Source organism: Spodoptera frugiperda, chromosome 29 (genome assembly GCF_023101765.2).
Source record: "Spodoptera frugiperda isolate SF20-4 chromosome 29, AGI-APGP_CSIRO_Sfru_2.0, whole genome shotgun sequence".
In the NCBI taxonomy this organism is placed as follows: Eukaryota; Metazoa; Arthropoda; class Insecta; order Lepidoptera; family Noctuidae; genus Spodoptera; species Spodoptera frugiperda.
This window is the reverse complement of record NC_064240.1, coordinates 11,197,069-11,209,888: the sequence shown is the minus strand read 5'-3', so window position 1 is coordinate 11,209,888 and position 12,820 is coordinate 11,197,069. Positions and strand designations below refer to the sequence as shown.

At 32.8% G+C, this 12,820-nt stretch overlaps 1 protein-coding gene across 1 annotated transcript; it reads left to right on the top strand.

Annotated features, from left to right (window-relative positions):
* The first annotated feature begins 4,571 nt into the window (after nt 1-4,571).
* On the top strand, nt 4,572-11,812 carry LOC118268627 (allantoicase). The gene is made up of 8 exons (XM_035583182.2): nt 4,572-4,732; nt 5,146-5,344; nt 6,330-6,410; nt 7,842-8,002; nt 8,941-9,097; nt 9,446-9,592; nt 10,408-10,589; nt 10,963-11,812. The coding sequence occupies exons 1-8, from the start codon at nt 4,676-4,678 to the stop codon at nt 11,092-11,094; spliced, it is 1,116 nt and encodes a 371-aa protein (XP_035439075.2). The 5' UTR covers nt 4,572-4,675; the 3' UTR covers nt 11,095-11,812.
* The last annotated feature ends 1,008 nt before the right edge of the window (nt 11,813-12,820 follow it).

Here is a 12,820-nt window from a genome sequence, read left to right as displayed (position 1 = left end):
ATATATTGATAGTTCCCTACTATCAATATATCGCATACTTAGCCATCCATAGCACGCATCTCTCCATATTATTATAAAAAACATAATTTAGTTGAACTCATTTTCAGTCATCAGTTCTAAACTATAAGTAAACTTATGTCTAATGAATATATTTGGTAGAAGTCAAACACATCCACAGAAACGTAGTATAGGACATCATTGGTAGAAAAGCATCATAAAAGATTCATGTTTATACAATACTATTTGGTCTCTCTCAAATGTGCTTTTTCCTGTCTTTACCACATTTTATCGTGCTGAGGTATAACTGAACATTATTGTTGTCCCATTCAGATTAATCTAGATAAATTCATACCTACAATAACTGACAGGGGAGTGTCATGTCTGAAGCTATATCTCTTATACATTATGCGTATTGAACTCTAAACTCGACACGTGTGACATCAATTAAAAATTCGAACAAAATTTTATTATGTTGCAATAATTTAAGGTGATAAATCTCATTAAAAATGATGATTTTGCTTTATATTGGCATTACAGTGGGAGTGCAATGTGGGGTCTGGTTTGAGTGCATTTGCACTTGTTATCGACAGTATAAGTAAATTATACTGCGGGTGGTTAATAACTTCTATCTATCCCAATTCCCCAACAACCCTCAAATTCCTAACCTCCAAAAGGCCAGCAACGCACTTGTAACACCTCTGGTGTTTCGAGTATCCATGGGCGGCGGCGATTGCTTACCATCAGGTGATCCGTCTGCTCGTTTACCGGCTTATATAATAAAAAATATATACATATGCGCAGTTTTGTACAGGTGCTTATGTTTTAATCTTCATTATTAAAAAGACACGATATCACATCATGTACATTACGGAAACGAACAGTTAGGTATAATTCCACCCACCACCCACCAAAATAATAAATAATAAACTAAAATAAATATTTATATTATTATTTTTATTATCGTAATAATTGCTTAAATGTCTGCCGTTCTTATCGGTCTGTTTGACCCAGTGACTTGGCGCGCGTGGCTGAAACCGGTTAAGAACTGTACTGAACCTAACCTTTAACCTAAATAAATGATAGTCAGTCTACCAATGAGTGATTTTAGTGATCAATGTTAGGAGACTTCTACTGCATTTGAAGCGTAGGTAAGTAAAATATTATTGTATAAATATTGATGCCACCTACAGTATCTACAAAATCATATCAGATTTGTGTTACTGATATCAACTAGACTCGTAAAAGGTTATTAGAGATATAAAAGTATACTTTATTGGCAAATAACATAGCTTAAAATACAGTAAAATTAGTTAAATAGCTTATTTATTTATAGCTAATTGATTGTGTGGCTTGGGAGGCATATTAAAACCCTTTACTAATATATTAAATGTGTATTAGTTTATTAGCATAAATTGGCATAAAATACTGTAAGATTTGTTAAAAATCATATCGGATCTAAAACTAATATTAACTAGACTCGTAAAAGGTTATTAGAAATATTAAATGATTAATTTATTAGCATACAATACGGTAATGTATGTTAAATGTAAGTACTTAGCTAAAATATTTATTTTAGCACGCATAATAGTGTTGATAGTATTGGTATAATAGGTAATTACAACGATAATTAGGTGTTAGGTACATTTTGTGCATTACACTAAAGACGTATTTAAGTAAATACATCATTAACAATTATTACATTAATTAATATTAAAAAAACGTAAAACTGAACCCAATTAATAAGTAACAACAAGACAAGATTTTTTTCCAATTTTCATGAGAGTACGGATTTCGTGGCATATTAAAATTTACTTGCTCAGCTTTCCATATTGCTACATTTCAACCGACAAGACATTTATTAAACATTTAAGAGATGCTTTAAAGATAATAAAAGTCAGTAGCACGATTAAAAAAATAACTAAGGTTAAAATTAAAAACATAAAACAGGGAAAGAAAGTGAGAGATTCTAAATCAACACTTTTTATGATACATTTTGATGGCGAGATGTTAGGGTTTCTGTGGTTCAAAAACAAGGAAATGTTATTTATGTTTTCTAAAAAACTTTAATACAAAAAAAAATTCAATTAAATTTTCTCTCATCATATCAGCCACAAGACGTCCACTACTAAACATAAGATGGTTGGAGGCGATCTGTGACCTTAATCAGGTCGTCTGTCCACCTTGTGAGTGGACAATATTTTTTAAATCCGCATCAAAATCAATTCAACAAACGCGTGATAATCGCGCATAAACATACATACACACATGCAGGTGAAACTGAGAACCTACCTTCTTTGAAGTCGGTAATAAATGCCATTTTTGCCAAATGCTATAAAACATCAAGATACGACTAATTTGAGCTGAGCAGAGTGGGTGTAACTAGTACTTAATATAAATATTAAACCCACTATCGATGAATATAACCTGTGAATATAACAACTTAATATGTATATATTTGTTATCCCAACGTTACCACATTTTCGTTCAATAAAGGCTACCCTTTTCACGTCTTGTGAATTGCAGAGTAACAAAAAATCATACCTAGAATGTGTTTCCAAACTGTAGCTTACGAAAATTCTAGAACAAAATACGTCACTAGCCACTTATCAAAGTCAACAATGCATCCTATGTTTTTAGAACTATCTATTTCAAAGCAGTGTTTAGATACTTTTTATTGGACCATTCAAACCTTTGTTGTTTTTTTTTTCTAACCTCGCTGCGGTTAGTACGATAAAAGGCTATTTCTGGTTTATTGAATTAAGAGTTTTTCTTTGAAACTGTTTAAAGGATGAAAAAGGTAGAAATTTCCGACAGATTTAGATTGCTGTGTGTTCTAGATTTATTCATAGGAAAAGAGTAACTGTTTTGTGATTGTGTCTAGTCATGCGTGTGATTTATTTGGGTTGACTAAACTCTCTTGTGCGAGTTATAATTTCGGTGACAATTTGCCTATGTTAATATGGTTACTATGTTAATATTAATATACTTTATAATTGTTATAATCTATAATAGAATTGAATAAGATAAATTTCAAATTTAGCTAATCTGACATCTTTTTTTCTACTAATGGGTTTTCTACTAATTTATAAGACTATTATAATTTGCTAATGTTTTGTAACTAACTAATGACATGATTATCAAATATCGATAAAGAGTATGCTATTATTTTGAAATATTAAAATCTAAATAAAAATAAATCACTTAAAAATGTTAAGATAAAAGACCACGGTATTTTTTGTATAAGATGGTAAGCCATCGCCGCCACCCATGGACACCTGAAACACCAGTGGCGTTACAAGTGCGTTGCTGACCTTTTGGGGGTTAGAAGGGTTGTTGATAATGGAATCGGGGATTGGATAGATTGGGTAGGGGGTAATTGGGCCTCCGGTAACCTCACTTACACACCGAAACAACGCAAACGTGGTTTCATGGTACAATAGTACTCCCATTTATGGTGAATGAAGTTTTAAGTCATACACATACTCCTAGCATCTGACATGTTTTTAATAATAACTTAACCAACCATAAAAATTGACAATATCACAATGAATTTTACCCGTGAATGCGAATGAAAAGCACGTGTCCATATATAAACAACTTCTCAAGTACTAGGACGTCATGCACGTGCCGTAGATATGCAATTCCCCAATGCAATGTAACTTGCCGTCATTCGCACTCTTCTGATAACAAACAATTATGAGACTGACAGACTTCCCAACATTTTCCTACAATTATAAAGGAGACTGTTGGCTGTTATCTGGACCTCTCTGTGTCTGTTCCTATAGTAGATGTTCCTTGTTAAAACTTTTGTACTAGAGAAATAGCCTAAAAGTATCGTTTTGTAAAAGGAACTATATAGAAAGAGTATACATGTACGTATAAGATGCAATCAAACTTGCAAACATTATAATTATAGTACATTGATTGAAACTAATGTTATGAAATAGTATAAAGTTTTAGAAGATTTTTCCTAATTCTTAACCCATTCTTTGGGTTTGAAAAGTCTATCAAATTCTTACTACTTAAATACAATTTAGTCATACAGTGTTTGGCATTGTACCCAGTATATAGCAATAGGCACACCCTTTATTTAATGGCACTTATAACACAAATGGTGAAAAGTGGGTGTACATTGTACAGTGGCATTAAGTGTCGTAATGTGCACCTCTGCCTACCCTTTCGAGAATAAAAGGCGTAACGCTATTTGAAAGAATGTATGAAAAACTTGTTACATAGTAAACTCAGGCATAAGAATATGAATCTTTTATTATTTCATTTAAAAAAAACCGATAACATACAAAGCTACGAGAAACGTCCTTTAAATCTTCTTCATTAGTTTAAAATCCCGTTAATTTCCCAACAAACCGCTAAATCACCATGACAATCTAAGTTTAACTAAACCCAATCGAACAACAATAATCTATTTTAGTAACAAAACCAATTTAAGTACAATACATTAGCAAATTTTTTCAGCCATTAGCAATTGACTTGAAACCGTAATAATGGGAAAAAACTGGATATATTTAGTGTAATAGTGGTATATTAGTATATATAGCTATGGATTGTTTATTTATACTTAAACGCTATATATAGAGGAGTTAATGACAAATCGTTATCATTGTCTGTCTGGGTTTGAAGCGAGTAACTCGTTAGCTTAAGTGATAAAGGCGTGAAGATGATCGAGACTAAAGTTCCCGCGTTTGCTGAGTTGAGCGAGTTCGCGAGTATAGGGGTAAGTTCTAGGGCATTCTTTTATTTAAATTATTTTAGTTGTTCATCGTTTTGGTTTTTATGAAATCTCTTTACTCACGTTATTATAATATTAGAGATATTTTTTCAAGTCTTTAACAAGATTCTATCACTGTTTTTAAAACTGTTATATTGTTTACAAAACATGGCACTTCCAAATTCTGCTTGATATTATTCTTCTAAAGTGTAAAAATTGGTTTAAAGTCTATAAAAGTATAGACTAGATAGTTATAAAGCAATATGCAAAATCTAATAATACAAACATAATCAGAAATGAAAAGTCCCTTATAAATGATAAGACGCACATCTATCACATCCACAGAACTCTCTTCTTTAAGACCTCAAGTCTTAAAACCTATATTCCTCTGTCTCTAACCAAAAATCTTCTTCCAACAGTCTGGCGGAGAAGTAGTGTTCGCAACAGACGATTTCTTTGCAACATGTGAGAACATGATAGCAGATAGTGAGCCAATATTCATTGAGGATAAATACACGGAGTTCGGCAAGTGGATGGATGGGTGGGAGACCCGTAGAAAGAGGGTTGCTGGCCACGATTGGTGCATCCTGAAGTTGGCGACCAAGTGTGTTGTTCGTGGTAAGTGATATTTTCTATTTTAATATTCTTCTAGTAAGACACTATCGATATATCGAATTTTGAACAGTTCATGTTATTTTCGTTGTAGTAAAAAATCACGTGCCGTTTTGTACACCTCTGCCTACCCCTTCCGGGATAAAAAGCGTGAAGTTACTAAGCTAAAAAATCACAGGATATTTCTGCTCAGAACGACTGAATGCAAAAATGCATGCTCAACAGGCGTTGGGTATCATGCGTATGCTAATCACTCTCATGCAGAGTGATAAGAAACGTGTCAGACAGACTTTGTAATTAATGTCTCCTCGTTCTTCTGATTTGTCACTCTCTCTCTCTCTCTCTCTCTCTCTCTCTCTCTCTCTCTCTCTCTCTCTCTTGCTGTATTTCTTCTTTTTTCTCTTTCTTCTATGAGTTTTGACACAATATACTAAATATTTTTTAAAAGTAACTTACCCTAACTTCGTCTCTTTTAATGTCTCTTATACTATACAGAAGTTTTACCCAATTTTCACCTATTATAAGTTTTACATGGGGCATAAAAAGGGCACAATAATAAACAAACAAAATTATCACAGACCCCATTTCACACAGCAACACAGAAAATAATCAATGGAGGTCAATAATAAGCAATATAATTGTCTTAATTATTTAAAAAGTTGTTTGTTGTTTATTTAGATAATTTATTATGTAATAAGTAATGACCTATTTATATTTTTCATTGATAAAAATTTGGTATTAACAAGACAGTGATATTGTTATTGTGTACTTCTGTGTTCTGTGTAAATAAAAGATTATCACCCAAATGTATAAGTCTTGAATGACTGCACCAAATTGGATAAACGTCTTTGTTGTGTTTATTTTTGCTGTGACAACTTTTGTGTGAAATATTAAGAAAATCAGGGAAGAAGCACCTAACTGAAGACAAGATGGTTTGTTCGATTTAAAATAATGTGTGTATGAAAATTTATATTTTAATTCATTGTTTCAGGATTACTAGTGGACACAGCATTTTTCACTGGGAACTATGCACCTAAATACTCCATACAGGCTGCCTGCTTAACCCCTGAAGGTGAGTTATTTGCATTACAATTCATCTGTACTAATTTCCGAAATAGTCAAGATTTTTTCGTGAAATCTAGTCATAGAAATTTCATACAACAAAGCCATTTTTTTCTATAAATGTGCATACTTCTTACTCTTGCACATCAAGAAACCAACAAGTTTATCACAACTCATAGCAGTAAATATCTAAATACGTCTCTTCATCCCAAATAGAGAAGAATATTTTCTACATTTTTGCCAACACAACACTCAACTTAAGTCCGACCCACAAAAATATTGTACCTATCTATCCAAGTACACTTACCTAAGTCCTAAGTTACTCTACAGTAGCACTTATACCTACCTAGTACTCTCAAAGCACTTAGTTCTAGCTCAATGAGGCGTGTCCTGGCAATTCTCCAATGCTATTTACCGGACACTAGTTATTTTTGCCAAAGAAAGATCTTGGAACTGCGACTTCGTAGCTAATCAATCATACCGAACCGGGGACTTCTTCAACTGTGTGAATTGTTCCAAAAAGATCTGTTTGTATGAAGCGTTTGGATTTTCAAATGTATTTGCGCAATATGTCATTTTTGTTAGATAGGCGATTTATTTGGAATTTACCTTTTGGCAAAGACTATCTAAATCCATATAGGAATAGCGATATGCCTATTTTGTGTTATGTTTTAAGGAACCATAATTGTATCGTTCTTTAACAATAGATCAGAAATCTAGAAACGTATTTAAAAAATGCACACACAACTGGAAAATACAAATAGAAAAATGCATTTTGCTTAAGCAGTGTGCAATATGCTCTAGTTTTTTAATACGCTATGGACTACAATTCTATACTCACTAGTCCAGAAGTCCGATATTATGTTCTTCCCAAACCCTAGGGACATGGAGTTTTTAAAAGTTTACGCTCATTTACGTACATATAATGTTTAGAAGGACGCTAGCATGCCCCCGAGAGCTAATAAGTAGAATTACCAAGGACTCGCTTTTATCGGTGTTCAGATACCTATAATGTTGTTGGAGAAACTATCAAGGGAAAATTATATTTGTTAAGATTATGTGCTTTCCTGTTTCATAATGGACGAGTGGTTTATAATTGCATCTGTCAAGAACGAGTTGTTGATTCGTTCTTAATTTACTCTAACTCCCAATTACCCCTTTCCCAATTTCTCAACCCCCAAAAGGCTAGCAACGCACTTGTAACGCCTCTGGTGTTTCGGGTGTCATGGGCGGTGGCCATTGCTTACCAGGTGATCAGTTTCCTTATTTACCGGCTTATACCATAAAAAGAACTCCTGGTACCTGCAATGTTAACTGTCACTTTTACGATTACGAAATTCTCAATTACAATATATAGGAGATAGGTTCTCTTTTATTACTATTGGACTAAAACAGCTAGCAAAATATCAACATTTTAACAAACGAACATTTTCTTTTACAGAAGAAGAATCGATACCAAAGAGAGTCTCTGAAATGGGTACGGCGTGCAACAAATTCGACTTGAAACATATCGAACGACTTAAGTCTGACAAATGGGATGAATTAGTGCCCATAACAGCCCTGCGGCCAGGCTATGAAGAAACTAGACTTAATTTCCAGAAGGTAGGTGATTCGAAAGAAAATATATTTTTATTTTATAAAAAAAAGAAATCTCTCGGATTACGTAAATTCCAAATAAAGAGAAAATGAGATGACTTTTCCAAGACACAATTTTGATGTGAAGACAAAATTTGACGCAAGATTTTAGCAATACAATAAACACAACCACAAATATGACTCGTTTAAACCAAAAACCAATTTATAAAAATCCCACCCATAAATATTGCATCGCTTCCAAATTGCAACTTTTACAAAATCGCACTTCGTCTAAATTGGGTTTCTGAAAATAAGACGGATGGAACTTGTGTCTGTAGTGCAAAAACTTTTTAAAATAAATCCGATTGGACGTTGAAAACTCATCACACGGCAGCTTTCTGAAGAACCAAATGGAATAGGGCGTTTAAAAAACATTGCTATGAAATAAACAGCGACAGAATTTCAAAGGAGAAGCACTTCTAGTTTCATATTAATCTTGGGTCTTTAAGGGGCAAAATACTATTCATTGGTTTGATTACTTATTACTTACTGCCGATTTTAATCCGAAACCTTTAGATTAAGATTGATTTTTGACATTAGTTCTATAGAGTTTCTGTCAAAAATGAAGATCGATTCTAAGATTTTGGATCGGTTATTAAAATTAGCAGTTAGTCTTAACTGCCGACAATCTTTCGTTTAGATGATAATATAGTTACTTCTGTATGCGTAAAAGTAATTTGGCAGATTGTGAAGGTAATAAAATAGACGAAAAATTACAAGAACGTAAAAAAATCTCAACAAAACAAAACCCATAATTTCAAATAGAAAGTTTAAAAATAAATTCGCCACATTCTCGCCTCTAGCGCTAAATGATGGCTCACTGGAGTGAAATTTAAAAATCCAGGAATAAAGTCCGAGGAATTAAAACATGGAACTACACTTTTGGTATTTTTATTTTGTTTTAGGTACTCAGTGACGATGCTTGGACTCATATTCGTGTGAACATTTATCCCGATGGAGGGATTGCTCGTCTGCGAGTGTTCGGGGAAGCTAAACCCGAGCCGCCTCCGAGAAATCAAATTATAGACCTAGTGTCTCTGCTAAATGGCGCTGCTTGCCAAGGTAATAACGCAACCATGTATATGTCAGGTGTTAAACCTCACAATGGGAATATGAAATTAATTCAATAGTGTTCATTGTGGTGTTGGTTTGAAATAATGACTAGATTTCCTATTTCGGTTCGATAAATTGGTGTTTAGTGATTTTAAAATGATGCTAGATAATTTGGCATAATGCTTCCTTTTGGGTTCGATTCTCTCACTGGAAAATGTTAACTATCTAAATCAAATTTAAAAAGTAGTTAAACTTACTGAGACACTTTTTATAACAGTTATTATAAGCAAAATAGTGAAGCAGAGTGTAGTAGATTTTACAATTTTCCATTTTTACTCATTTTTTTCTCCCTTACAGGTTTCTCAAATGCCCACTACGGACACCCAAAAAACGTAATCAAGCCTTCTAAAGGAAAATGTATGTCTGACGGTTGGGAGACGGCGAGGAGACTGGATAGACCGAATATTATAGAGGCCAATGATGATGGAACTATGAAGACTACAGGTAATTAGCACAATCTAGACTATTAAATAAAATTAGAGTGTCTGTTTGTAATATTGAAATAACGGCCTTTTTACTACATGCATTGGAAGATTTTTAATTTTTTTTTTTATAATTTATGTCTTTCTGTCTGTTAGTTTTGGTTAATCTCTGAAATTGCTGTAACGAATTTGATAAATTTTATACAGCCAAATTAAAAAATATATAGAATAAAATAGTTAAGCTATTAGTTTTTCTAAATTTTGTTATATTTTTGGGGCTCATTGCATTAGCTTGTATACCATCACCATCGTTTCTAGATTTTTTTGTATTTTCCTGGTACAATAATTCATGTTTCACGTATTATTACAATATAATATAAGATATTAACATACCTATTTAGAAATTATTCAAATTCAATTTGATAAACATTTCACACACTAATTGAACACCAGTAGCAAATTACAATACTAATTCAATTTTAGCATTTTGGCACAAATTCAATATGTATTTTAGTATAATTAGAATTCTAATCGGAGGTGGAAAATTAATTTGAAAGCGAAATAATAGAACATTAGGCCTTTATTTCAATGCACACGTCACCATATGTATGTAATATTTACTTTTAACCGTTATATTATGAGTTGAGTGCACATCTGTTTTCAAACACGGAATATTGCAGATTTCGCACTGAAAATTGTTAAATCCGAGAATATTAAATATTCTTTAACTGATGTGGAAATCCGTCTTTGTTTAACTCAAAACACGTCTCTCGGTGGCAATTCCCGAATGCAATCAAAATAATTTGTAAATTCTAACAATTGTATTATTTCACAAAGGTCAAGAATGGGCGGTCTTCAAATTGGGCTTCCCGGGGCACATTAAGCAAATTTGTGTGGACACCAACCACTTTAAAGGCAATTATCCTGACTCCGTGAAGATTGAGGGGGCGTACTTAGGCCGGGGCGACTGGTATCCAGAAATTGACGCCAACTGGCATAATATTTTGAAGCCTAGTAAGGTAAGAATCACTTTCTATTATAACCTTAATCTCTACATTTTTATGGACATTATCTTATAGGTCTTAAAAGTATTACTTCATCTAATATTTTAAACAAATCGAATCTCATAATTCGATACGACTATTGCAAATGGCTTAGACATAACCATTGTTGGTCTTTAAAGACCATAAGACTCGTAATGAGATGCCTACTCTAAGGCATTTTTATTATTTGTGACTTTTGTTTTTCCTTTAGTATTCCTTAATCCCTGTTACCACCATTTTCTGTTATAGTCACAGCACCAATTTTAATAAAGCATTCCCAAATGAAAAAACATAAAATACCGAAATTGAGTTAACAAAATCTAATTTATACGTACATTTTCAATTACAGCTATCGGCCCATAATGAGCATTGGTTTGACTGTGAATCGAATGTCATCACACACATTAAAGTAACGATGGCGCCAGATGGTGGCTTCAGCAGAATTAGAGCGTTCGGTTATATCAGCGAACAAATTATTTGAGAGTTTTGGGTAAATGGTTGGAGTACATAGCGTAATATATAAGTCAGGCCTTTATTTTCAAAGGCAAAGAGATGTTTTAACTATCACTTATTACCAGTTACGTCATTGAGGACGAGCTTATAATAATATCTTCACATTGGATCCCTTTGTAACCAGATCTAGGAATAGAAGTTAAAACCGTCTTAGTAGAAGACTATTTGACTATGTCATTGTGTATCTGTAGTTAGCTGAGAAGGAAACGTATTTTGAAGCTAGTATAAGCGTGCAATGTACAATGTCGCGGAAACCCGAGTACTAGTTCCAAGGGCCATTGTACAGACGAGAACAGTCGTTCTTGGTTCCTACGTACGACACAGACTTAGAAGCGTAGCGACGTAATATCAGAGCTAAAATTCAGTGAAGCAAAACCATGTATTGTTCTAATAGTTGACATTATTTTATGCTGTGAACTAAATTGTATATTTTTGTACTATAATTCTCGTAAATTAATTATGTTTCTTTGGTTTATTTACCACCGTACTCAGAGTCATTTAATGGTTACTTAATGAGTCATTTAATGAGTCATTTAATGGTTACTTAAACCAGTCCTTAGCAATTGTTTTTGAAACCAAAGTTTTACTAAGGAATAGTTTAAGGAACCATTAAATGACTCTAAGTACGGCTAATCAGAGCCCTATTTTGACTTGAAACCAATCGAGTGATATCGTCGAAAAGTTACGTGAGAAAAATATAATTATTTATGTTGTTTCAAAATTGCTTTCTAAGTTTGATTTGGGTTAACCAAAAATAGATTTTATAGATTTTAGTTAGATGGAGTGTTATGTATTACCGTCCTGTATTATTTAGATTTTAAGTTTTAGTTAATAAGGTTGAATTTTCTTTAATTTAATTTCTTGTAACATAGTTCTGTTCTTAGATTTCCAAATGATTTAGACGAATCAGTTTTTAGATGTTATTGTTATAACATTGTTATTGCTTGAAAATTATTTTAACAAATGTGGTTCCTAAATGTTCCTATATGAATATTTAATGTATTCGTATTACTAAGTAACTACAATAGCGTGTAAGTTACAGAAATTATTTAGTTCATGATTACTTTGAAAGTTAAATGTATGAGTAAAAGTTTATTTTGGATTCGATATTTATTCAGAATTCTTGTAAAAACTCTTTAACTTCTGAATCTTATTATATTTTATCTTTCAAGTACTCATTTACTAATGTTTTCAAGTATTATTAATAAAATAATTATAATAACTGAATTTACTTTTTTATTCATTGACTCTTAACATTTTCATAAAACAAAATAACATGCATTTATGTTTCTTTTCAATATAAAGAAAACTATTCAGAAAAAGACTGATAACTGCCTCGTTGGTTAAGTGGTCGCAAGTGCGATTCCTGGGTAAGGGGTCTTGGGTTCGATTCCCGGGCAAAGTCCCGCTGGATTTTTTGATTTTTCTAAAAAAATCTCAATTGTAACACGAAGTCTGGATTTGTGCCCAGTATATGGCAAAAGTCTCACTCACCCCCAATTACATGGAACTTATAATAGAAATGGTGGAAAGTGGATGTACATTGTACAGTTTTTACGTGCCGTAATGTGCACTTCTGCCTACCACTTCGGAGATTAAAGGCATGACGATACACATTATTGAAAAGTATCAACTCAGTAATAACAGTCTATACTTGAAGTCCAAACAGCCATAAATTCTTGCAATACCAATGT